The following is a 25,946-nucleotide window of genomic DNA, read 5'->3' on the forward strand; positions in this document are numbered from 1 at the left end:
GACTCCTCTTGCTGGTGAGTTCCTTATGTGCCTCAGGTTAATTTTACTGCATTTGTGTGGGATGCATAACAATGAGCTGGCACTTAACAGCCACGTGGTGGCAGCTGCAGAGTGGCTTTACAGCGGGAGGCGGGAGGCAGCAGAGTGGCAGGATACAGGAGGGTGGCAGGAACAGACGTAGGGGGGGCAGGGGCGGACCAGGGGACAGTGGATTAAGAATACATTTTTGGCCAGTGCATATACTTTTTTTTTTACGGCAAAAGTTTTTACATGTCTGGCCCCCCCGTGCTCTCCCTTCTGCTGTCCCGCCCCGCTTGTCTGGTCTGCAAAAAAATCTGAGGTGAAAGTGAATTCGAAAAATGACTTTCCCTGTGAAGACTGCTGTGACTGACTTTTGTTCACAATTTTTATTAGACTATTGTTCTCTTTTATATCCCTTATCCTCATTCCAGCGAAGTCCCTGTCTTTTCCCATCACTCAGCTGCAAGAAGCCCCTTAGGCAGCAGAGAGAAGAAAGAGGCGCTGCGGATGTTAGCAGAAGCAAGAAAGCAGGAAGGGGAGCGGATCCCAGCAGAAGAGAGGAGGAGAACCTCAGCAGCAGCAGCAGAGACACGCAGAACCGAGACAGCAGCAGCGCTGGAGCTGGCAGAAGGAGGACCCAGCGCGCTCGGATGAGAGAGTGGCGGGACAGAGGGATGCGGCTCAGGAACCTCTGAGGAACATCAGGCTGAGGGGAGGCAGAGCCCCAGCAAGCGGACACTCAAGAGCCCTCTGCAGGATCCCCCTGCCTGCCCTTCCACCCCCCCCAGAGCCCTGGTGCATAGGAGTGCAGAAAACTGTCAAGCCACCCTTGACCCCCTCAAGTGAAAAAGCTCAACCAAAAAAGGCTTCCACCTCAGCCCTCCCTTCCTTTCACCCAAGCCCCCCAACCAGTCACCTAAGCTCAAATTCCCTTTTCTCTTACCCAAATTTTTTTAGTTTTCTTACTGTTCCCATCATGTTTCTTTGTTTTTTTGTTTATGTTTCTTTTGTAAAGTGGTTGTTGGGGGGTACATTGGGCATTACCTACATACATCACCCATACCTGGGGCAGGATCTACAGCAGGCAGACACAGGTCACACGCATGGCACATAGTGCTGCAGTCAGTGGGGGGTTTGGGTCTAGGTGAGTGCTCTCCTGCACAGGGGCCCTGGTCCTGCTGGTGCTCTGCTGTCCCCTGCTCCCTCCTGCCAGCTCCCCCCCCCCTCCCCCCCCTCCCCCCTGCCGCCCCCCGCCGGGGCCTGCTGACAGTAGAGCTCCACCTGCCAGAAATGCTGTCTGGCCTGTCAGCCCCTGGTGCCCCTGCTGCCTGCCAGGCAGGCTGCTCCTACCTGCCTGCCCCCCTCCGCCCCAGCCCTCCCCCTCCCCTGCCCAACCCTGCCAGCCCAGCCAGAGCTCCTCCCCCCACCCCCTCCCCTCCTTCCACCCCCCCCCCCCCCCCCCCTTCCCCCCCCCCCCTCCCAGCCCCTACCCCTCACCTCCCCCCTCCACCACACCCACCTGTCCTCCCCCTGTCCCTCCTCCCCACCCTCAGGCCACCCCACCCCACCCAACAACCCGTCCTCCCCGGAGGAGGGTCAGTCCCCTGTCACATGTCCCCCGGCAGTGCACAGCCTGTCCAGGCAGGAGCCTGTCCTCGAGTGAAAGCAGTTGCCTGTCATCTCTGAACAACACTATCACCACAGTCTGCGTCCCTAACACCTTTAATTAGCGCTTTTCCTAAAAATTATAAAAAAATTTAATTAAATTTTCCATTAACTTTATTTATAAAGAAGAAGGTTAAGCGTCAAAAACGTGGCATTTTTAAAAGCAGAAGTCAAGAACTGAACAAGTAGGGGCAGGTTCAGCTTCTGTGGAAGAACTGCAGTCATCACCCTGAGAGGAAGGAGGAACGACCTCTGGCTTTCAAAGCCTCCCAGGGCTGGGTGCAAGCACAGCTCCAGCTGCCTAATTCAAAGTGGCTGGGCATAATCAGGAGCCTGGCGATTTTCCCTAGCCTCCCCACCTGGCCTCCATCTCCCCCCAAGGTCTCACAGTTGCTAGAACCCCAGCGCACACACAGCAAAATTGCTCCTGACACAGACCCAGCGAAGCTCCCCAGCTCCACTCCAGCCAAAGGACTTGCTCTCCACCTCCGACCCTGCACTGCACGCCATGAACCAACAACGACTTCGTCACTCACTCACTGAGCCAGGGCATTAGTCACTCCTTGAGCAGGGCATTAGCGCTTAGGCTGCCAGGGCATTAGCGGCATAGGCATGATCACGAGGGATCTCCTGACCTTCCTGTCCGCGTCTTGAGATCCCAGAGTTCCTGAAAAACTACCTTAGGCTGGACCCCGAGGATCGGGTTCCTGGCTGCAGTTGTCCCAGCGTCTTTTCCCACCACTGATGTTAGTAAAACACCCCTACCTTCCACCAGGCTAAAGTAGCGCTGGCATGGAAAATCCCCCCTGGCCTGGTGGGCCTGGCTGGCCTGGGCGTCCCAGATAGGGATGTATCCCATGAGTCCTAAAGTAGCCACAAGGTAGGGATGAGTCCCATCCTGGTGGGAGCCATCAGGATAGGGATCTGAGTCCAGGCCAGGCTGGCGTCACAGAGGAATTGCAGCTATTGCTGCTGACACTAGCATCTGGACTAGGCCCACGGTCGTGGTTGCTGTTGCAGGAGTGGTTCTCCCGGCGTTGCAGGCTGCTATGGCCACCGCTTCCGCAGGGCTGGGGCCTCAACACAGTCACAGCTGTCAGGACTCACGCCACAGCATGGGCTGCTTCACAGCCAGGAGGAGCCACTCAAGGCAGGGGGACGGCATGCACACCATCCTGAAGTTTCGCAGTGCTTGTGATCTGAAGTTTCCAGCCACTGTCATTCATCCCTGACCCCCAGCCACCGGCGGTCCCATAGCATGCCATGATCCATGGCGAACCATGATCATTGCCACCATGAATCTCCATGGCGCAGCTGCATCTGCTTCCCTGAGCCTGACTGTGCCTGAGGCTTCATGAGGACCGCTGCCGAGCCCATGACTCTCCGATGATGCGCGTGCAGTGCCATGATATGATCGCGGGAGAGTGGGATGTGACCATAAGTGCAGCGATGATCGCAGCCACCTCCATGATGCGTGTGCGCGGCCTGATTGACGCGCAGGTGGCGGTTGAAGGCGGCCACGCGCCATGACACAGGAAAGGGTGGCGCATGTGAAGCCGAGAGAGATGACCCTGGCTCACATCCGTCACCCAAGTGGCATTCCAAACCATTCAATGGGCAGCAACGTGAATGGGGGAATTGTCAGGGGAGCCACAGTGCACCCTTTGTGAAATGGGATAGTGGCCCACAGTGTGCTGAATCAAAGTCGTCGAAAATGTTAGTGTGGATACACAAATAGTCAGATGTGGTTTCTTCCAAATCAGAACCCTCAGTTGTGTTTAAGAGTTTTTCCATCTCTGTATTTTCTACCAAAAAGTTAAAAAAAAAAAGGGGGAGGGGGGGAAATAGTATCTACCATGATACCTAATGAAACACTCCTTTATGTGTAGGCCTTCTACGTACAGTTTCCAGTCACAGTCACCAACCCCAAAGCAGTGCAGCTCTCCAGTAAAGCTACTCTTATACCTATGGCTTCTTTGGATACTTTTTTTTCCTGAACTGCATTTTTAAGCTAGTTATCCCATAAAGTAAAGCTTTAGGATATTGAGATATTGCTTCCCTACATTCGTAAAATTTTCCCAGGGATTCTTTGGGTAGCTGAAGTCACTTTTTACTATTTTAGCAGATTGTGGCTTGACCTCTCTCAGCTTTGTGCATTATTACCCTAACTTGCAAGGCAGCAGAGCACACACGGCTATTTATGAGTCGGGATTTATTATGGAGGCATCTTTCTGTGACTCAGTTAAGGTTGCGCACTGAAATAGCTTCCTGTTTTCCCCTCTATATGTAGGTAACCTGTCAGTCTGAAATTCACAGAGTTTGTTTTTATGATCTTTGAATTTTCTGTTCAGTTTGATTTCTTCTACTAGGAAATGTTTGGAACCGGGCTCTAGCTGATGTTTGTCTATGGCTGGTTTTTGGGGGGGTGGTTTTGACTGATTTTTATAAAACTAACAAAAAATTGATATAGATTAATCTTGAATAGATCCGTTGCAATGGGTACTTTAAAATATTTAAGTTTTAAGGTCTTTTTTTACCATTATTCATCATAATTGAAAATTTATGCACCAACAGGTAGCAGACAAATAAAATCTTCTGTCAGGTTTTATCCTAAAATGGAGATGGTTACATGCACAGCTCATAGAGTTGAAGGCCAGAAGAGACCATCATGATCATCTACTCTGACCTCCTGCACATCACAGGCCACAGAACCTCACCTACCCACAGCTGCAGATCGAGCCTCTCTGTCAATGGCTGCATTTCTTTAGCAGGTAAAATCTTCTCCACTAAGGAGAAAGTCTGACAGGAAAGCACAGATGCTGAGTGAGAAAAAATCTCTTAGCAGCTGCACTTGTGACACAGCTCTAGAACCACAGCCCTCACCCAATGCATAACCCTTGCATAAACATTAGAACATCCTAAAAATTAATAACCATAACTGTTTCACAGTTACGAACTACTCACAGTGTGCCTGACATAAAACCATAGAAGATCCCCCCATCAGCAGGCATAGGGTAAGGTTGATATTCTGCAGAATGACAGATTCCTGCCATGCTTTCTCAAGAGAGGATCATCAGACAACAGGCTGGTCAGAAATTCCTGCATGCCACAAGACTGCCTGAATCCAGACAGAGATGTAATACAACCAAAGTGGGATTGGAGCTTCCCACCTTCCCAATAACCTTCCCCATCACAGAAGATTACAGTAATATAAATTAAAGATATGCCCAGATGTTGGCATGGAGTACACTTTAAGCCGGGGTAGACAACCTATGGCACGGGTGCCGAAGGCGGCACGTGAGCTGATTTTCAGTGGCACTCACACTGCCCAGGTCCTGACCACCAGTCTGAGGGGCTCTGCATTTTAATTTAATTTTAAATGAAGCTTCTTAAACATTTTTAAAACCTTATTTACTTTACATACAACAATAGTTTAGTTCTATATTATAGACTTATAGAAAGAGACCTTCTAAAAAGGTTAAAATGTATTACCGGCACACGAAACCTTAAATTAGAGTGAATAAATGAAAACTCGGCACAGCACTTCTGAAAGGTTGCCGACCCCTGCTTTAAGCATTCATGCACTAGATAACAGTCAGTCAATAAAGTACATTCCTGTGTGTAGCTAGGTCAATGTACCAATGTCCTTTTAATTTGTTTTCCCCCCTTCAAGTGTAATAATATTTTTCAATCATTGAACATTTGTTACCAATCTAAAATTTTATTGAACTACAAATCTCAGTCCACAATTACAAAAAAGCCACTATTAACCTGGTAACTTTTTTGTTTCTGTTTGAAACATATTAGTTGTAGAGTTTGGTCACTTAGTTTTATCAGAAGAGCAATCTTCCAGGAGCCAGTAATACACCAGAAAAGAGCAAACTGACAATACCAGCTGAATTTTAAAAGATTATTAATATAAAAGCAAAAATTCTAACAGCTACAGAACATTAGTGTTTCACTAGCCATAACGCAGACTCTGTTTCAATTCATAGAGTCATAGAATATCAGGGTTGGAAGGGATCTCAGGAGGTCATCTAGTCCAACCCCCTGCTCAAACCAGGACCAAACCCAACTAAATCATCCCAGCCAGGGCTTTGTCAAGCCTGACCTTAAAAACCTCTAAGGAAGGAGATTCCACCACCTCCCTAGGTAACCCATTCCAGTGCTTCACCACTCTCCGAGTGAAATAGTTTTTCCTAATATCCAACCTAAACCTCCCCCACTGCAACTTGAGACCATTGCTCCTTGTTCTGTCATCTGCTACCACTGAGAACAGTCTAGATCCATCCTCTTTGGAACCCCCTTTCAGGTAGTTGAAAGCAGCTATCAAATCCCCCCTCATTCTTCTCTTCTGCAGACTAAACCAATGCTTCTCAAAGTCGGGCCGCCGCTTGTTCAGGGAAAGCCCCTGGCGGTCCGGGCCAGTTTGTTTACGTGCCGTGTCCACAGGTTTTGCCGATCACGGTTCCCACTGGCCACGGTTCGCCATCCCAGGCCCATGGGGGCTGCAGGAAGCTGCGCGGGCCGAGGGACGTGCTGGACACCCTTCCCGCAGCCCCCATTGGCCTGGAGCAGCGAACCGTGGCCAGTGGGAGCCGCAATTGGCCGAACCTGTGGAAGCGGCAGGTAAACAAACCGGCCCAGACCATAAGGGGCTTTCCATGAACAAGCGGCGGACCGGCTTTGAGAAGCGCTGGACTAAACAATCCCAGTTCCCTCAGCCTCTCCTCATAAGTCATGTGCTCCAGCCCCCTAATTGATGAAGTGACATAGTTAAAATACTAGAAATACCAAAGAAGTAAATGCCAATATTGCTTGTTTTTAAAGAGTGAGTTAAGTAACTTATTTTATGATTTTCCAAACTGCTTTATTAAAGGTTCATACACTTGAGAGGTAAACTAACAAACATTACCACTTGTTTCAAAATGATTGAAAAGTAACAAAAATTTAGGGTCTGCTTCTAATATAAATTACACCAAAGTAAAGCTGGAATGGCTCCTTTCATTTAACTAATTAACTGAATATAAAAAGAGCCACTTCAGATTTCCAATAATGTACACAAGAGTAGAATCTGGTCATTAATGTTTGTCCCTCATTTCAAAATGTCTTTGCCAAAAATGTATTTGCCAAAAACGTCAGGTCTGTACTTAAAATAAGTGATATCAAGTTGCAACTGTCCTTTACTTATTAAACTATAGTATAATCTGTAACTAGGCTGGGCCTCATTGGACTGGTTGCCACACAATAAACAGGTAAATAAAGGAACTGCAACTAGATCTAGGGAGATGCCAATGTTTGATGAGAATGTTTGCTGGGCTCAGTTTGATTTCAACATAAAAACCTTTACCACAATGATCCATCATATAAAAAAAAAAGTTACTTATCAAAATGTTTCCCAAAAGAGAGGACACTTTGTTTTGTACCTGGAAAATCAAATATCTAATTAACATTTTGTACAAAAGTCTGGCAGAACATGAAGTCATATATGAATATGACGTGTTATTTTTACTAGCTACGTAAGTTATTTAAGGGGTAAGTACATTCACTGTAATCAGATATTTTTAGAATGGTAAAATTGAAAAGCTTCATAAAGGAGTAATGTAAATTGACAAAAGGACCAATGATATTATATAAGGTAAAAACAAATGATTACTTACCGAAACTGATCAAAATCATCTTACAGTTTAATGTCTAAAGTACCCATAATGACACACACGCATGATCTTTAAAACAAAGATGCTCTACTCCTGCACACTAAAAAGGAAAAGTCCTGAGATCAGATTGATTCTTATCTCTATTACATGAATTAAAAAAAAATCAGTATTTATTTTCAGGTTTATATTGGCTTAGTATGAAGAGTGGGAAAAGATTCCCCATCAGCTAAACAGTGATCATCTCAGAACAAAGAAAGGCAAATTATGAATTCAATTAAGCATCATCAGCTTGTTTTCTGCAAGTCTTGATTAAGGTGAATAAGCTACGAATATAGATGGCAGATAAGTATTTTTGCCAGAGGGAGAACAAACTATCTGAATGCTCCTTTCTCTGACTTTTTTGACTCTGGAATGACAAAAATTGAATTGTTTTGATTTTTAGGACAAATAATTATAATTTCAAGTCAATGAATGCTCAAGTGCAGAGCAACTACAGAGCCAAACAAACAGAAGAAAGCCTTGGCTTAATTAAAACATACATTTAAGTATCAGTGGAAAACAGAGTTGTATTATCAGCAAGGCCCCACATGGAATGAAATTTGATTTTAAACTAACAGATTTTGACATCATAGAATCATAGAATATTAGGGTTGGAAGAGACCTCAGGAGGTCATCTAGTCCAACCCCTGCTCAAAGCAGGACCAATCCCCAACTAAAAACATCCCAGCCAGGGCTTTGTCAAGCCTGAACTTAAAAACCTCTAAGGATGGAGATTCCACCACCTCCCCAGGTAACCCATTCCAGCGCTTCACCACCCTCCTAGTCAATAGTGTTTCCTAATATCCAACCTAGACCTCCCCCACTGCAACTTGAGACCATTGCTTCTTGTTCTATCATCTGCCACCACTGAGAACAGCCTAGCTCCATCCTCTTTGGAACCCTCCTTCAGGTAGTTGAAGGCTGCTATCGAAATCCCTGCTCACTCTTCTCTTCTGCAGACTAAATAATCCCAGTTCCCTCAGCCTCTCCTCGTAAATCATGTGCCCCAACCCCCTAATCATTTTTGTTAACCTCCATTGGACTCTCTCCAATTTGTCCACATCCCTTCTGTAGTGGGGGGACCAAAACTGGACACAAGACTCCAGGTGTGGCCTCACCAGTGCCGAATAGAGGGGAATAATCACTTTCCTCGATCTGCTGGCAATGCTCCTACTGATACAGTCCAACATGCCATTGGCCTTCTTGTCAACAAGGGCAAGCTTCTGACTCATATCCAGCTTCTCGTCCACTGTAATCCCCAGGTCCTTTTCTGCAGAACTGCTGCTTAGCCAGTTGGTCCCCAGACTGCAGCAGTGCATGGGATTCTTCCATCCTAAGTGCAGGACTCCACTTGTCCTTGTTGAACCCCATCAGATTTCTTTTGGCCCAATCCTCTAATTTGTCTAGATCACTCTCCAGTGTATCTACCTCTCCCCTACAGCTTAGTGTCATCTGTGAACTTGCTGAGGGTGCAATTCATCCCATCATCCAGATCATTAATAAAGATGTTGAACAAGACCGACTCCAGGATCGACCCCTGGGGCACTCTGCTTGACACCAGCTGCCAACTAGACATGGAGCCGTTGATAACTACCCATTGAGCCCAACAATCTAGCCAACTTTCTATCCACCTTATAGTCCATTCATCCAATCCATTCTTCTTTAACTTGCTCGCAAGAATACTGTGGGACCTCCCCTGATCACCACGCCATGCCAAAGATAATGGCCAATGGCTCTGCAATCACATCTGCCAACTCCCTCAGCACCCTTGGATGCATTAGATCTGGACCCATGGACTTGTGCATGTCCAATTTTTCTAAATAGTCCTAAACCTGTTCTTTCACCACTGAAGGCTGCTCACCTCCTCCCCATACTGTGTTGCCCAGTGCAGCAGTCTGGGAGCTGACCTAGTCTGTGAAGACCGAAGCAAAAAAAGCATTGAGTACTTCACCTTTTTTCACATCATCTGTCACTATATTGCCTTCCTCATTCAGAAAGGGTTCCACACTTTCCTTGACCTTCTTCTTGTTGCTAACATACCAGTAGAAACCCTTCTGGTCACCCTTCACATCCCTTGCTAGCTACAACTCCAATCATGCCTTGGCCTTCCTGATTACACCCCTGCATGCTCTAGCAATATTTTTATACTCCTCCCTAGTCATCTGTCCCACTTTCCACTTCTTGTAAGCTTCCTTTTTGAGTTTAAGCTCACCAAAGATTTCATTCTTAAGCCAAGCTGGTCTCCTGCCATATTTGCTATTCTTTCTGCACATCGGGGTGGTTTGTTCCTGCATTCTCAATAAGGCTTCTTTAAAATACATCAAGGTTGACATTTTCACAACTGTTTGGTATGGGTCATTACATAAATGCAGTTGGTATTTCTTTGGCAATACAAAACAGTTTTTACAGAATATCCAGTGTCACTACAACAGGGGCCGGCAACCTTTCAGAAGTGGTGTGCTGAGTCTTCATTTATTCACTTTAAGGTTTCACGTGCCGGTAATACATTTTAATGTTTTTTAGAAGGTCTCTCTCTATACGTCTATATATTATATAACTAAACTAGTGTTGTATTGTAAAATAAACAAGGTTTTCAAAATGTTTAAGAAGCTTCATTTAAAATTAAATTAAAATGTTGATCTTACGCCGCCGGCCTGCTCAGCCCGCTGCTGGTCTGGGGTTCTGTTCACCTAGGCCGGCAGCGGGCTGAGTGGGGCCTGCAGCTGGGACCGCAGCTGGGAAGGGTCTGGCAGCCAGAACCCCAAACTGGCAGCGGGCTGTGCGGGGCCGGCGGCCGGGATCCCAGACCGGCAGTGGGCTGAGCGGTTCAGTCCACTGCCACTCAGGGGTTCCATCCGCCGGCTCCTGCCAGCTGGGATCCTGGGTGCCAGACCCGCTCAGCCCGCTGCCAGTCTGGGGTCCCGCCCCTGCCCACATAGAGCAGGTACCTACCTTCTCCCTGGTTCTGGCCCATTCTCTTCCTCTCTGCACTGAGCTGAGGGTGGGAGTGGACTGAGCACAGGGCTGGGGGTGAAGGGTCTGGCCAGGAGCTAGAATGAGGGAGGGGGCTCAGAGTTGGGGCAGGAGGTTTGGGTGTGGGGGCACTTACCTGGGCAGCTCCCATTGGTGTGAGGGGTGCAGGTGGGAATGTGTGTGTGTGTGCAGGAGCTTCCGTTTGGTGCTCAGGGTGGGGATGGGGATGTGGGGGGTGCAAGAGTCAGGATGCGGGGGGGATGGGTATGTAGGGGGGTGCAGGAGCCATGGCAGAGGGCTGGGGGCATGTGAGGGGGGTGCAGGTATCAGGGCAGGGGGGAGGCTGGGTATGTGTGGGGGTGCCAGAGTCAGGGCTGGAGTCGTAGGGGGGTGTGAAGGAGTTAAGCAGAGGGCTGGGTGTGTATGAGGGGGGTACAGGGCTCAGGGCAGGGGCCTGGGGGTGTGCGGTGCACAGGGCTCAGGCCACGGGCCTGGGGTGTGTGCAGGGCTCAGGGCAGAGGGCTGTGGGGGTCAGGGCAGAGGGCTAGGGGGTGTGTGCCCCTATTCCACCATCTCCTTCCCCAAGGCCCTTCCCCCACTTCTTCTCTGCAGACCCCAGGACTCTCATGCCTCATCCAACCCCCCTGCTCCCTGACTGCCCCCTCCAGAGACCCCCCCACCCCACCCGGGATCCCACCCCCATCCAACCCCCCCGCTCCCTGACTGCACCCACCCCTTCTCCAACCCCCTCCCCGGCCCCGGCCCCCTTACCACGAGGCTCCTAGCAGCATGTTCTGCTCCGCACAGAGCCAGACACGCTGCCCCGCGGGAGCGCGCAGCCCTGCCCCTCAGAGCGCTGCACGCACGGTGGCAAGGCTCCAGGGGAGGGGCGGGGGGAGCGTGTCTGCCTCCCCGCGGAGCCAAACACTGCCCCACGGGAGCGCGCAGCCCTGCCCCTCAGAGCACTGCACGGCGGCATGGCTCCATGGGAGGGGGGGGGGGGAGCGTGTCTGCCTCCCCACGGAGCCAAACACTGCCCCACGGGAGCGCGCAGCCCTGCCCCTCAGAGCACTGCACGCACGGCGGCATGGCTCCAGGGGAAGGGGGGGGAGCGTGTCTGCCTCCCCGCGGAGCCAAACACTGCCCCACGGGAGCACGCAGCCCTGCCCCTCAGAGCACTGCACGCACGGCGGCATGGCTCCAGGGGAAGGGGGGGGAGCGTGTCTGCCTCCCCGCGGAGCCAAACACTGCCCTGTGGAAGCACTCAGCCCCGGCCCCCAGAGCGCTGCACGCACAGCTGCATGGCTCCAAGGGAGGGGGGAAGGCAGGGGAGGGGCTGGCGGCTTGCTGCACTTGGCCAGGCGCTCTGGCCCGGGAGTGCAGACCCCGCAGCTTCCCATGCTGGAAGAGTGGGGCCATTTGGCAGGGTGTGCCTGGGCACACCCCGTGCGCACGCCTATGTTTCTGCCTCTGCGCTGGGGGGTAGGCGGCAGAGAAGAGCGGGCTGGGCCGGGCCGGATTTTTAATGGTACGCTGCTCCAGCAGGCAGTAGCGTGCCATTAAAAATTGGCTCACGTGCCGTCTTTGGCACGCGTGCCATAGGTTGCCGACCCCTGCACTACAAGTATACCAAGCCATACTTTACATTATGTTCAATATTGTAAGTATTTTTACTTCACCCTTTCTTTAGAGTCCTGGTGACTGGTATGGATTAAACGGTTACACTTAATTTGATTTGGAATGAGAAGAGAAGAAATAAGCGGACAGACTCACTACCTGGAAGTACATGAAATTCTGAAGACTAAAACCTTTTACAGACAGATTATATGTACATTAAAAAAATCAATTAATCCCAATAGCTGGATGAAAGCTTTTTATTCAATACAGTTTTCTGCCACCCAATGCTACTCAATTATTTAAGAGACAGAAACTGACAACTGTATTCCTTAAAAGACACTCCCCACTCCAATGCTTTTAAGCAATTAAAACAGTAAAGAATGCCCCCACCTTTCCTATCTTACATAAAAAGAGGAGGCTGTTTGCTGCGATCAAATGTGCACAGTAGATAAAGCCAGTCTGGTCAGGGTACTGTACAGTTCTTCTGGAAGTGCATGGTATGTATGCAAAGGGTAATCAAGATGCTAAAAGCTATTGCACATTTGTTTTTTAAACATTACTACAACCATCCTCTTTCCTATGAGCTGGGGGAGGGAGAGGGCACACTGGCTAACCACACTTTGTATTTTTCAATTAATTATTCTACACACACACAAAGAAATCTCAACATCCTGCCAGCATACTATACATCGACCTTGTATGAAAAGGTGCCAAGATGACTTACAAAAATATTATCAGCATGAAAAGTGCTGTAGCACAAGTTTTAATTAACAGAGTTTATATGCTCCCCCATTTATTTTAACAGAGATAGTTGTTTAAGGTGCTTTTAGATTTTGCATTGCAGAACTGGTTCATTGAAATGGCCACGTGATAAGATGTATTAACAATTCCTAATTTAAGTCTTCAATATTGGTCCATAATGCAGCATGTTTCGACACCTAGTTTCTAAAACGGGGCATCTGCGGAGCAGGGGCTCCCTCTACTGGGGCAGAAGATGATACACTCATTAGCTGCCCACCATGAATTCTCTCATTCACACGCAGCTCACATCCATCCTGAAGCATACGCATAGCTATCCGTGCAATGTTCTTAGAGTCATCAAGTCCACTATGAGGACGCCCATCATAGTTCATTCCCAGCTTTTCAAGCATGATTGTTAGCTTGGTCTGGTTTCTGGGAACCTGACAAAGAAAATGAACCACGTTAAAGAAATCAGACAAAAAAATTTCAGCATGAAAAACTCTACATTATCCTGCGTAAGTTCTCATACTGCAGTGGGTCTATGCCTACCTAGCACTGCTGTGCCACTTTTGGTTCATATCTCAAAGCACTCTGCACACAATCAAACCTCAGAACATCTCTGTGAGATAGCAAAGGAGTATTCAGCTTTTACAGATGAGGACACAGACACAGAGATAAGAGTCTTGTCTAGATTAGGGAAAGTTTTGCAGAAAAGTTTCCCATCACTGCCAACTCTAGTTCAGTTTTACCAGTGCTGGCAACAGTAGGCGCCATGGTAGACAGACTGCCACCAGTATTCCAAGCACTGTATTATCTGACACTGCTCAGAGCAGCAGCTTACTGACATGGAGCATTCTCAGAAATGCCCAAAGGAGTTAGAAGCACCATGAGGGAAGATTTTCAAAACACTGGTGGCTCATCTACACTTGGGTGATCAGTAATGTTAGTGACCAGTGTTAGCAATGGTGAGAAATTTTTGCAAAGATTTCCCTAGTGTAGTCAAAGCTTAAGTGACTTGTCCAAGGCACAGGACACACCAGCACCAGAACCCTGATGACCATGAGTCCTGATTCCGAGTCCTTCACTTGTCTAATTACTAGATGACACTGCTGCAGTGCAAATACATAATATTCTTAATTTTCTTTAAAATGTGAAATTTGGTCTTTAAAAAAAAATCCTGCAAAGTACAGGGTGCTGAAAGATAGATGCCCTTCCACTTAGCAGCATTATCAGTGTTCTGTGTATTTGCCAAAACCTGGCAACAAACAACTCTGATAGTGACAGTTACATAGATAAGTGCCTCGAAGGGAAAAAAAATCATACATGCAAGTTGTGGGATATTTCCCTTTTACAATGATGTATTACTATGCACAGTTCAATTAAAAAGGTAAGATTCGAGATCCAATTGTCTCCCAGAAAATTAGAGTAAGCTACGCATTATGCTTTTAACATAACATTAATTATAACATCTCTAATACCTTCTACTATTTTAGATACATGCAAGAGGAGTTTGGAAGAGGTTATCAAAAAGTTTGAAATGATGAATTAATTCCAAAATTGATTTACAGTGGCTTTTACGTAATCCAGTAGTTTCACTGCCATGATGGAATCAGATGGTAAGCCAGGCCCTATTCTGATTTGAACAGCCTAACCAGGCTGCTAAACTCAGAGCTCATCAGAGCCTCAAAGGATCAAGTATAGCAGCGTAAGCCCCATCAGGATAAAAAGCAGGAGCATGGTCTAGTAGTAAATGAGTTAAGTATTCCTGATTTTAATCCTAGCTCCACATGAGCTGTTGTGACTTTAGGCAAGTCTTGCAATCTCTCTTTCCTCCCCATGCCCCCTGTGATACTGTGTCTGAGAAAATGGGGATAATGCTGCTTACCTACTATAATTCACATAGGAATTATGAGAGTAGCTCTTTGTAGTGTACAGTTTTTGAAGACGTAAAGCAGTAATTGCTACCGTAATGCTAAATATGATCAGATCTGGGTGAACTAGTTCCAGGGTGGTAGAGCTACACAGCTACAGGAGCACCAGCACTCTACAAAAGATTGCTTCAAGTTACAACAGTGAAAACATGAGCTAAGATTTTCAAAGATAGGACACTAAAGTTCAAGTCTTAAATCTTTATTTAAACACCTAAGCAGTGGTCTGATTTTCAAGAATTCAACAGAGGCTGTGGGTGCTCAAAATTAGCACTTTGTTAAGGCCCTGCGACCTAAATAAATGCTACTGAAATGATACAAACTGGAAGGTCTTACAGCTTGACCCTGCGGAGTACAAAAAATAATGTACATAAAAATGTGTGCAAGACTTTACTTATTCCAACTTTCGACTGAATTTTCCCCAATTCAAACCTTGTAGAAGTTTCCATAGGATTTGCGAATGTTGATCCACTTTTTGGCAAAAGAGGGATATTTGATATGGCTGATACGGCACTGGATATTCAGAAATTTACTCATATCCCAAGACCTTGGGGGAAAAAAAGCAGGAGAGAGAGAAAAGGTAAAGACAAAACTTTAACAGGAAATCTTAAATAGGAGCAAAAGAGACATTTGAAACATTTTCAACATAGCAAACTTGTAGCACAAGTATTCTTTGTCTTTCCTTTGGGATGATGGACAGGAGGGAAAACATATTGCACAAGAAAATTTTTATCACTCATAATAAAAAACACCAGCAAAAGAGAGGGACTTATTGGCTACTGTCTCCAGTCAACTCCAGACATTAAAGCAAACACTCTTATTTTTAGGACCGTATCCTCACTCATGGAGGATGTAGAAATGGCCCCAGGCATTTCCAACGCTGCATTCTGAAGCCAGTCACCCTTCCAACCGCATGCACATCCAACCCAAAAGGGGAGTTTTTATACAGCTGACTGGTAAGGAATCCTATTGTATCTTCTCCCCTTGAGTGCAAGTCACTTCAGGAACACGTGACGCTTACTCTGTAAAGGTTACTTTCCTGAATCAAGTAATGAAACTGATCTGATGACAATTCAAGATCCCATAGTATTTTTTTAAATCAAGAATAGGGCCCAGTGCCCAAATAAGTTCTAAATCTGTCAGATTTGTGGATGAAAAGTAAACACTCTGTTGTGAGAACCTCCTCAGAACACACTACATTTCAAGTTAGTGAAAAAACTTCCATTATGTTCCCATTTCTGTTCTTGGGTTGGAGATAAAAATAATGTTAAGTGACTGAAAAGAAGTCAACTGCTGAGCAAGACACTGGCACCTACTAAAATCTTAGAGCCAAAATAAGCTCAGCCCTCTCTGTGACATAACTGCACATTCTTCCAAGGTAACACGGGGGGCCTAGAAGGGGAAGGGGCTGCTACTGGGACAATTTACTTGGAAAGAAAGACTGTGTCCCACTGAAACTGAGCATTCTTAGCTATATTTGAAGGCTACCTTTATAGCCAGAATAGGAAAAGACACTGGCAGAGAAAATTGCTTTGCTGACCCCATGAGAAAGGGTTCTTTACACTTTTCTCTAAATTACATGCTTTCATATAATACATTTTTTTATCTTCTTCTGGCACAATGATACAGCGATCTCAGCATAAGATATACCATTGCCTTGTTAATCCAGCCTAGCAGAAAATGTTTACCAGGCAAGCAACAGCAGCATCAAATATAAGAACATGCTTATCTTGGACACTGTGATGGCATGTCCATCCCACACATGACTGAAAGGGGTAAAGACGGCTAGACAGGCCAATTAACTCCACAGGCTGACCTGAAGGAGGAGCCAAGGAGCAGGGCACTAATTGGAAGCAAACTCAGCTGAACAGGAACAGATAGGGCCTGTACAAAGCCAGACAGCTGGCGGCAGAAAGGAAGGGGCAGGGAAGTAGACTGCAGTCACTCCCTGAGTGGAGGGAGTTGGGAGGCTGGCAAACCCAGAAAGGAGGAAAGCCAGGAAGGTAGGTGAAGGCTCAGGGGAATAGCAGCAAGGAATAGGACTGCAGACTTGGCTGCTGACCAGATAGCCCAGGTTCCCCTACCAGCCACTGGGGATGTGGCAAGTACCAGGAAGAGGACAGTGGACTGCCTGGGACAATTTGGTCCAGGAAAGACTTTCCCCCTGGAAGGGGAAACCACATAGTGACATGGCCGGAAGGCTGAGTCACAAAGAGGCGGCTGCGATTCCTGGAGTGAGAAAGAGCTGCAGGATAAGAGGAGGACATGAGACTCCCACTGCCGGAGGAAGGTGCAATGCCTGACAGGAGCTAATCCCAAGGATGGCCAGGAGGAGGCGCTTCCAGCAGTGCATGAACCCCGTGACAGACACCATTCACCTCACAAAGGTGTGCACTATGAAGCCTCATTGAGATCATGTAAAGTTTAACATTTAAAATTGCCTGTCCTGCTTATATCTCATTTAAAAAAAAAAGGGGAAGGGGTGGTAAGGCAAACAGAATGTTAAAATTTCACAGTTAAAAAGAGACACACTTGACTGGATGTAATGCTCTGGCCTGCACTATTCGGGTCAGACAAGATTGTTCCTTCTGGTCTTAAAATATGTAAATCCACAAGATGCAAGAGTGAAGAATCTAAGACCAATGTTATGTTGTCTGCATTGCACAGCTATCTAGATATTTACATAGTCCTCATCACCATTGTATCTGAGTACCTCACAATTATTCATGTATTTTATTCTCACAAAATCGTTGTGAAATAAGGAACTATCACCGTTAGGAAGCTCAGGCACAGAGTAGACTGACTCGCATGAGAACATCCCGTGCAGAGCCAGGAACTGAATGCTGGCCTCCTGAGCCCAACTCCAGTGTTCTAGTCACTAGGCCACTGTTCCTAACGTAGTATACAGCATTTTCTTTTCCTGTTTTCTGGTTAAATATTAGCACATATTACAGGTAATGGTAATGTAAAGCGTAAGATGTATTATGTAGCCAACAGAAAGAATGAGGAGTACTTGTGGCACCTTAAAGACTAACATATATTTGAGCATAAGCTTTGGTGGGCTAAAACCCAATAAATAAATGTGTTAGTCTCTACGGTGCCACAAGTACTCCTCGTTCTTTTTGCTGATACAGACTAACACGGCTGCCACTCTGAAATATGTAGCTAACATTAACACTGCTTCTAGAACGTCAACTTTCATATTTTCATGACTTTTAATCTAACTATGCAACCTCAATACTGCATGTTATATTTTGCACTCATATTTGTTAATTTTATTAATGATATGAAAAGTGTGTAAAGTGTTTAAAAGGAGAATGCTGGAAAATAATTGGTGCCACCTAGTGGATTCAAGCCCTACTCAATTTCATTTTCAGATCTATAGCCCAAATGAAAAAGAAAGTACTCTCATGTGCTCTTAGGGCCAATGTTACATTCTAATTTTGGCAATACCAGTTACAAAAAGTAGATTAATCTAAGAATTGCTTTTCAGTTTTAAAATGCATTTAAAAGATTACTATATAAAATTTGCACCCTGCTTTCCAAGACATACCCATCAGTCAATATGGTATAGCTATATTTGGTTCCCAGCTCTCTCTGTCTCATCCACTCTACAACATTTTGTAGAACCTGAGGAAATGCATCAGCTTTGTCTACGTGGTCCTGAGAATACATAAAAACAAAAGTCAGGTACGTTTTCTAAAAGAAAATGTGTAGTGTAAGACATTACAGTTAAACAGGGACTAACACTACATACTTCCAATGAACTAAAAACATTTAAACAAGAGGGGCTCACAAAACTCCTCTGAGGTGGCTACACATTATCCCAGTTTCAGAGACAAAGAGAGCTTAAGAGCCTGATTTTCATAGGTGGTAAGTACTCAAAGATCCAATTAACACCACCTATGGGAGGGTAGGAATGAAAATCAGACCTTAAGAGCCCAGATTTTTAAAGATACTGAGGCATTGCTGCACTCACTGTTAAAATGCCTAGTTGATTTAGCAGCCTAAATCTTTTTTTAAAGTGATTTAGACACTTAGGAGCCTAAATCCCGTCTGTTAGTCTATAAGGTGCCACAGGATTCTTTGCTGCTTCTACAGAACCAGACTAACACGGCTACCCCTCTGATACCTAAATCCCACTGACAATCAATTTAGGCTCCTAAATCAGTTAGGCATCGCAACACTGAAAACAACATCTCAATACTTCTAAAAATCAGGATCTAAGTGACCTGCAGTAAGTCAAGCAGTCAGCCAGTGATAGAACTTAGACTAAAATCCAGAACTAAACTAAAATCACTACCAGTCATCTTGCAACCATTTAAGATTCTTTGGGCTGGCAGGAAACTGGCAGCTATAGAGGATCCATGTCTAGCCATTAGAGAGGAATTATCACTAATGCACAATCTTTATTGTTGGTGGAAGTAAAAACAGATACCAGAAAACTCCCTTCTCTCAAAAACCAAAACACCATGAAAACAACAAGTTTTGATGTTCATCAGACATCTACTGTACATACACATGAGATCTGAACACAGAAATCAGAAACAATACCTCAATCTATGCACCAAAGACAGATTGAGCATCTACACCAGGGGTGGGCAAACTACGGCCCGCGGGCCGCATCCGGACCCTCAGGGCTTTGGATCTGGCCCATAGGACTGCCCCCGGTGGTGCCGCGGGCCCCATGCCCTCTCCAGAAGTGGCTGGTACCATGGTCCCGGGCACGGGGGCAGAGGGCACCGTGCGTTGCTCTTGCCTCCAGGCACCGCCTCCCTCAGCTCCCATTGGCCGGAACAGGGAACCGCGGCCAATGGGAGCTTCGGGGGCGGTACCTGGAGGCACAGCAAGGGCAGCGCACACAAAGCCCTCCGCCCCCACCCCTCCCCCAAGGGCCACAGCACTTCCTGGAGCGGTGCGGGGCTGGGGACAGGGCAGGCAGGGAGCCTGCCCTGGCCCTGGTGCATGCCACTGCCAGCCTGGAGCCCGAAGCCCTCCTGCCCCCTAACTCCCTGCCCTAAGCCCCCTCGTACATCCCACACCGCTCCTCTGCCCCAATCCCTTGCCCTGAGCCCCTTCCTACAAACCGCATACCCTCCCACACCCCGCACTCCCTCCTGTACCCCAACCCTGCATGCAATTTCCCCACCCAGATGTGGGCTTTGGCCCAAAAGTTTGTCCATCCCGATCTACACTAAGTACAGTCCATAGTAGTTTTAAGCTGGTTTGTAAAGTGGAGAAACTTGGCTCATTACATCATTCATGAACTAATCCAAACTAGTCAAAATATGATGAGTTCTTGGCTAAGCTCTTCAGCAAGGGCATTACAAAAGTGCTGAAGAGGCCCTGGAATGGGTGGAGACTTAGGGTATGTGCAGCACTTTAACGTGGCTGTTTAGTCATGGCAGCAGCGCTGTGACAGAGCTCTCCCAGCACTGTAAAAAAAACTCACCCCCACAAGGGGAATATCTGGTGCACTATCTACACTGCCACTTTACAGTGCTGAAACTTGCATCGCTCGGGGGTGGGGTTCCCCACCACTGAGCAAGAAAGTTTCAGCGCTGTGAAGTAGCAGTGTAGACAAGGCCTAAGAAAACTAATAAGGACTTCAAGGGTTTTAGGCCTTAAACAGTACTTACTTTAAAAGATGTATTATTCTTGTAAATCTCCATTTCCAATTCCCCTAAATATAACTCCTTTAAAAACCCATCTTCAAGCAAAAAGAGCAAAGATTTAATTCTTAACAGTCATGTAATCCTTGGGCTACCTGCACAGGTTTGCATATATTTGGACTTGGAATAAATCTGTGCTTCTCCTCTGAGCTCTCAACTTTGCTGCTTGAAGGATTGATTCAGAAACAAATTAAGTGGTGAGAAGGAGAAGGGAGGAAAAAAATCAGGAAAGTAAGCCCTAAAACCATACATCGAAACTTAAATCTAAAACCCTTGACAAAACGTAACCTTTTCATTCAAACTTGTGTCTGGACTCACAGATATGGAAGATGTTACCTGAGTGATTCCTGTCAGATTGATGCAGAAGTTTGAAAGCTGGGGATTAATCTCTGGTTTCACATACTGTTGAAAGGTATCCTCCTACAAGAGGGGATAAAAAAGTCAAATATTTTACAGTGCCATGGCGACACATACAATCACAAGTCAGGTTTCATAGGATTTTAGCCTTGTGTTTGAAAAGAATGGTTAACTATCAAACAGCCAGATAATGTTCATATTTGAGCCCTCTTTATTAGCCATTGTCCATCATTTGAAGTTTACCAAATAAATGGGACTGCAATAATGTAATTAATAAATAACTACAAAATTTTGTGATATACAGTTCCAAGGTAAAAAGCATTTACCAAAAATAAAATCCACATAAATATATTTGCTTCCATGTGTCATCTTTGATAGATGACTAGGAATTGCTTTTTTCCCCTCATCAACTGAAGTTACAGGGAAGTCATGGGCTGCACTCTGATGTAATATGATTTGATTGTTGGATGACCTCTGTTCCTAAAGCTTCCTGAGATATCTATCATCTGAGGTGCACATATATGCTGGGTTTCATCATGTTGCTAACTGAATGATCCTCTCTCTTTTGCACTCCATCAAATGGGAAGCCCAAGAGTTAATCTTTAGCTACGATTAAGTTCTGTAGGGCCATATGAAGTAGACCTTACCAAGCCTAGACAGTTTTGCTGGTGTAGTTATACCAGTTAGCTATACCAAAATACTCTCTAGTGTGGATACAATTCTCTCAGCATAAGAGAGCTCATACTAGTATAATTGAATATGTATTAGAGTTTTATTGGTAGCTATGTTGTTAAATAAATAAAATCATACCTGTAACCAACGTAGCTATAGCAGCAATGGGTTTAAGGGTAGACCAGGCTTTAGAGATTATGCACTGAGGTCCCAACAGGGTAACGAACATTTGCCTTCACTGCAGAGTGAACCTGGGGCTCTTATTCAGGTATTGCTCCTCATCCAGGTTCCATCCACACACAAAGACCTCTGACCCAAGATTAATAGCGTTTTCAACCTGAACTGGTTGGCTCGACATGCTAAGGATGGAGTGAGGCTTTCACTTGGGCTCGTAACCCAGTGAGAATGCAGGCTAAATCACTAAAATGCAGTTAATACGCCAATGCCTTCCCCAAATTCCACTTGTGTGCCCAGAAGGAAAAAAGTTCTCCCACAATTCACTGGGAAAGAATCAGAGCATCTCAACTTACTACAGCATAAAGAAAAATGGGACCCCAGTTAGTGCAGCACTAATGAAGGTACAACTTTGAATGAAGGTGTGGCTTTGCAGTGCTGCTGCTCGTACTCAGGCTAAGATAATCTGGGTGCTGATTATCTGAGTTAACTCTGCAGTGAAGACATAACACTGCTGATTAATCTCTGACCAGCACAATAAGAAAGCCAAAGTGGAGAAAACTCCATGTTTAGGGACATGCTGCCTTATCCTGGAGTTGGTGTAATGAACTGAGCTCAGGGCTGGAAGCCAAGAACTCCTGGCTCCTAAACCTAGTTCTGACTGGCAGTGAGGCCTTCACCAAGTCCCTTAATCTGTTTTAAGTATCACCATTTTATAGATGAGGAACTATTAACTAAACCACAAACAACCCTATCAGGTAGCCAAGTGAACATCACTCTGAGGATCTAGACCACCATATATACCACCAGGTATTATTCTAGTTTTGTCTCTCTGAAGATGGAGAGGATCTTAAGGGATGTTATCAACATAGGGAAGATTTTGAGGACACTACTCTAAATGACTGTTGGTTGAACTGGACAGAGGTATACAGCAACATCTACTTAAGTCACATTTCTACCTGATTATTTACAACATACAATTAAGACCTTGTCCATTTTAGAAAATGTGCACTGGTGCAACTAGATTGATATTAAACTGACTTAATTACAATAGTGCAAGTTTTCTAATATAGATTAGCTCTAAGATTACCATAATTGGGGGGAAAAAAGATTAAGGGAAAACAATATTTTATGCATTTGAGAGCACTATTTCTCCTGTTTCTGTGGATCTTGGAGAAAAACAGACATTTAAAAAATGGGAAACCAAACAAAGGCATAAGAACCCAGGAGTGAGTATATTACCCAGATATAAAAATGCAAAGTATAATTGTTTAAGGGACATGGTCAACTTCAAATCTGGTCTTTAAAAATAAATAAATAAATAAATGCAGAAGCAAGTATCATTCCTGGCTGTATGTTAGCTGTATCCCTTTAAACTCCAAGTTCTGTAGCTATTTAAAAACTGATCAGTCCCTACTTTTTGAAACAAAGAGCACAAGAGGCAAAGCAAGTAGGTCACTTACTATTTCTAGGGTATGAGTATTTAATAAAACAACAGGAAATTCAATTATTTCATGTGTAAATTCAGACTGATTGTCCTCTTCACAGGTTGCTTCAAAGTCAATAACACAGATGTAATCATAGTAACTGTCTCCATTAGTGGGCTCCTTCTGCATCAGCTTCTGCTTCTTATAGTAGTTCTTCAACCTCTTTTTCAGTACATCTTTCACTCCCCTGTATAGGAGTGAGACACAATATTAGAACTCATATTCCAATCCAATTCTGTTCATATTAACTGCTTCATCAATCCAGAAATGAAGCCAAATCTACTGCTTCAGCTTATTCAAAACAGAGTCATAAATGATGCACAAAGTCACTATGCAATCGAGTTTTATCTTCAAAACAGCTAAATGTTCCTAAAGTAGAAAAATTTACCTTTCAGTATTCTGAAAAACCTTAACGCTGTGATCCTGCACCCTTGAAGTCAGTGGCAATTTGGATAATGATTACAATGGCAGAAGGTTAAAAACTGGAGAGAGATTTTATTTTTTAATAACATTATTTTTAAAACCATTGTACAGGGAGTTGCTAGCTGAGAACTGCCATGTTACAAATCAAGAGGTAGATGAATGATTCCTAGATATAAGGAAAAACTGCTTTGAGCAGAAATGAACTGTACAATTAAGGCATTTGGCCGTGATTACAATCAACTTAGGGTAAAAAGTCATCCATATCACAGTCAACATGATGGAATGGTTGAAGTTCAAGATGTGTCCCCCTGTGGGTGCTCCACTTCAGATGTTGGTGCGTCCCGGAACCAATCAGAGATTTACGGTAGCAGTGTCCGCGCGGGTCACGTGTGCCACAGGTATCTCGCAGTGCCATTGATGCCGCACCTAGCACACGCATGACTCGATCCCTCCAGTTCCTTCTCTATCGTGGAGTCCTTACTGCAAACTCCGAAGTAGACGGGAGGAGGTGGGTAGTGGAGCACCCAAGGGACACACATCTTGAAGAACCTCAGTTACTGTACAAGGTGAGTAACCTTTTCTTCTTTGAGTTCTGTCCATGTGGGTGCTCCACTTCAGGTGACTGAAGAGCAGTGCCCCTCAGAGGGCGGAAGGGCTCAGGTTCATTTGTGTGTAGAGGTAAGTACGGTTAGACCAACCATGGCATTGGATCCAGAGCCTTGAGTGACTGCATACTGATCAGTGAATGTGTGGACGGAGGCCCAAGTGGATGCTCTACAAATTTCAATTATAGGTGCATTGTTTAGGAACGCTATTGAGGTCGATAATGAGCATGTGGAATAAGCTCTGATGTGTGTAGGAGGGTCCGTGTTCTGAATTCGATAGCACTGTTGAATGCACGTGAAGATCCATTTAGATAATCACTGAATGGATACTGTGCATCCTTTCTAACGCTCAGTAGTAGACATGAAAAGTCTTGGGGACTTTCAGAAAGGCTCAGTCCTTTTCAAATAGAAAGCTAATGCACATCTAACGTCTAAATGTATACAAGACGGTTTCTGTTGGGAGTCCCATGTGGTTTTGGATGGAATGTGGGAAGATGAATTGGTTGGTTTACATGAAATGATGATGCTATCTTCGGCAGAAATGCTGGGTGTGGTCATAGTGTGACCTTGTCTTTGAAGAATACTGTGTAGGCAGGATCGGCCATGAGGGCCCCTATCTCATTCACCCATCTGGCGGAAGTAATGACAACCAGAAATGCCACTTTCATGGACAAATGCAGTAGGGAACAGATGGCTAAGGGTTCAAATGGTGGTCTAGTGAGGCATTTCAATACCAGATTGAGATCCCAGGCCGGAGTAGGTTGGCGAACCTCTGAGTAAATGTTCTGGAAGCCTGTGTGGGATTGTTTAGTAATAGAGTGTGCGAAGATCAAGGTCACTTTGATATCATGACGGAATGCTGCAACGTCTGCAAGATGTACTTTGATCGAGCTTGTTGCTAAACCCGAGCATTTTAACTCCAATAGGTATTCCAGCACTATCGGTAGTGGTGCTGTGGAGGCCATCAATGATTTCTCTTGACACCATGAGGAGAATCTTTTCCACTTCTTAAATTAAGTATTATGCGTGTCAATTTCCCGCAGTTTAGTCTTGTTTTGAACAGGTTAGATTGCCATGATGGAACCATGCAGGAGCCACACTTGTAGGTGGAGTTTATCCGGTTTTAGGTGAAGAGTGCGATCGTTGTTCTTGGACAACAGGTCCAGATAGTGAAGGAGAGCTCAAGGAGCGCATATCGCCATGCGCATCAGTAAGGGTACCAGGCTTGTCTGGGTCACATCAGGACTCTCAGGATGACCGTGTCTATTCATATCTTGTGTATTACTCAAGATATCAAGGGGATCCGTGGGAACACGTACATGAGATGTGTCCCCCATGTGATGAGGGAGGTGCCCCCCCCAGTGATCGTGGTCCCATCCCCACTCTCAAGCAGAACATTGGGCATTTGTAGTTCGTTGGGAATGCAAATAAGTCGATGAGGGGAGAGCCCCAACAGTGGAAAATAGACTGCAGGACTCCCTCGTTCACTTCCCATTCGTGGTCTCAAGAGAAGTATCTGCCTAGCGTGTCCACCGTTGAGTTCTGACAGCCAGAAAGGTAGGAGGCCCAAATGTTTATGTTGTGGCGTATGCACCAGTTCCACAGTTTCATGGCTTTGGTGCATTGAGCCTCCCCTCCCCTTGGAGATTGATGTAAAGCATGCAGACAATGTTGTCGGTTATTATGCAAATTGATTCGTTCCTTATGTGTGGTAGGAAATCTCAAAGGCATTGAGTACCATGCGTAACTCTAGTAGGTTGATGTGTAAGTGGGCCTCCGCAGGAGACCATTTGCCTTGAACCGTGTGCTGATGCATGTGGGCGCCCCAGCCTATCAGCGAGGCGTCTGTCGTGATGACTATTTTAGGGGGTTCTTGCTGGAATGGGATGCCCATGCATACATTTTCTGGTCTTGT

At 45.7% G+C, this 25,946-nt stretch overlaps 1 protein-coding gene across 2 annotated transcripts in view; it reads right to left on the reverse strand.

Annotated features, from left to right (window-relative positions):
* Positions 1 to 12,211: 12,211 nt before the first annotated feature.
* The window catches only part of LOC120406495 (3'-5' exoribonuclease 1-like), a 30,686-nt gene continuing 16,951 nt past the window's right edge, over positions 12,212 to 25,946 (reverse strand). For both annotated transcript variants that reach the window (XM_039541379.1, XM_039541380.1), the window contains 5 exons: positions 22,980 to 23,190; positions 20,650 to 20,733; positions 18,195 to 18,304; positions 15,074 to 15,188; positions 12,212 to 13,153 (listed from right to left, as the gene is read on the reverse strand). In XM_039541379.1, the coding sequence (XP_039397313.1) occupies positions 12,911 to 13,153; positions 15,074 to 15,188; positions 18,195 to 18,304; positions 20,650 to 20,733; positions 22,980 to 23,190 (763 nt within the window). In that variant the 3' untranslated portion in view covers positions 12,212 to 12,910. The remainder of the gene's footprint in view (positions 13,154 to 15,073; positions 15,189 to 18,194; positions 18,305 to 20,649; positions 20,734 to 22,979; positions 23,191 to 25,946) is intronic.

The sequence above is a fragment of the Mauremys reevesii genome, linkage group 5 (assembly GCF_016161935.1).
Source record: "Mauremys reevesii isolate NIE-2019 linkage group 5, ASM1616193v1, whole genome shotgun sequence".
Taxonomy (NCBI): Eukaryota; Metazoa; Chordata; order Testudines; family Geoemydidae; genus Mauremys; species Mauremys reevesii.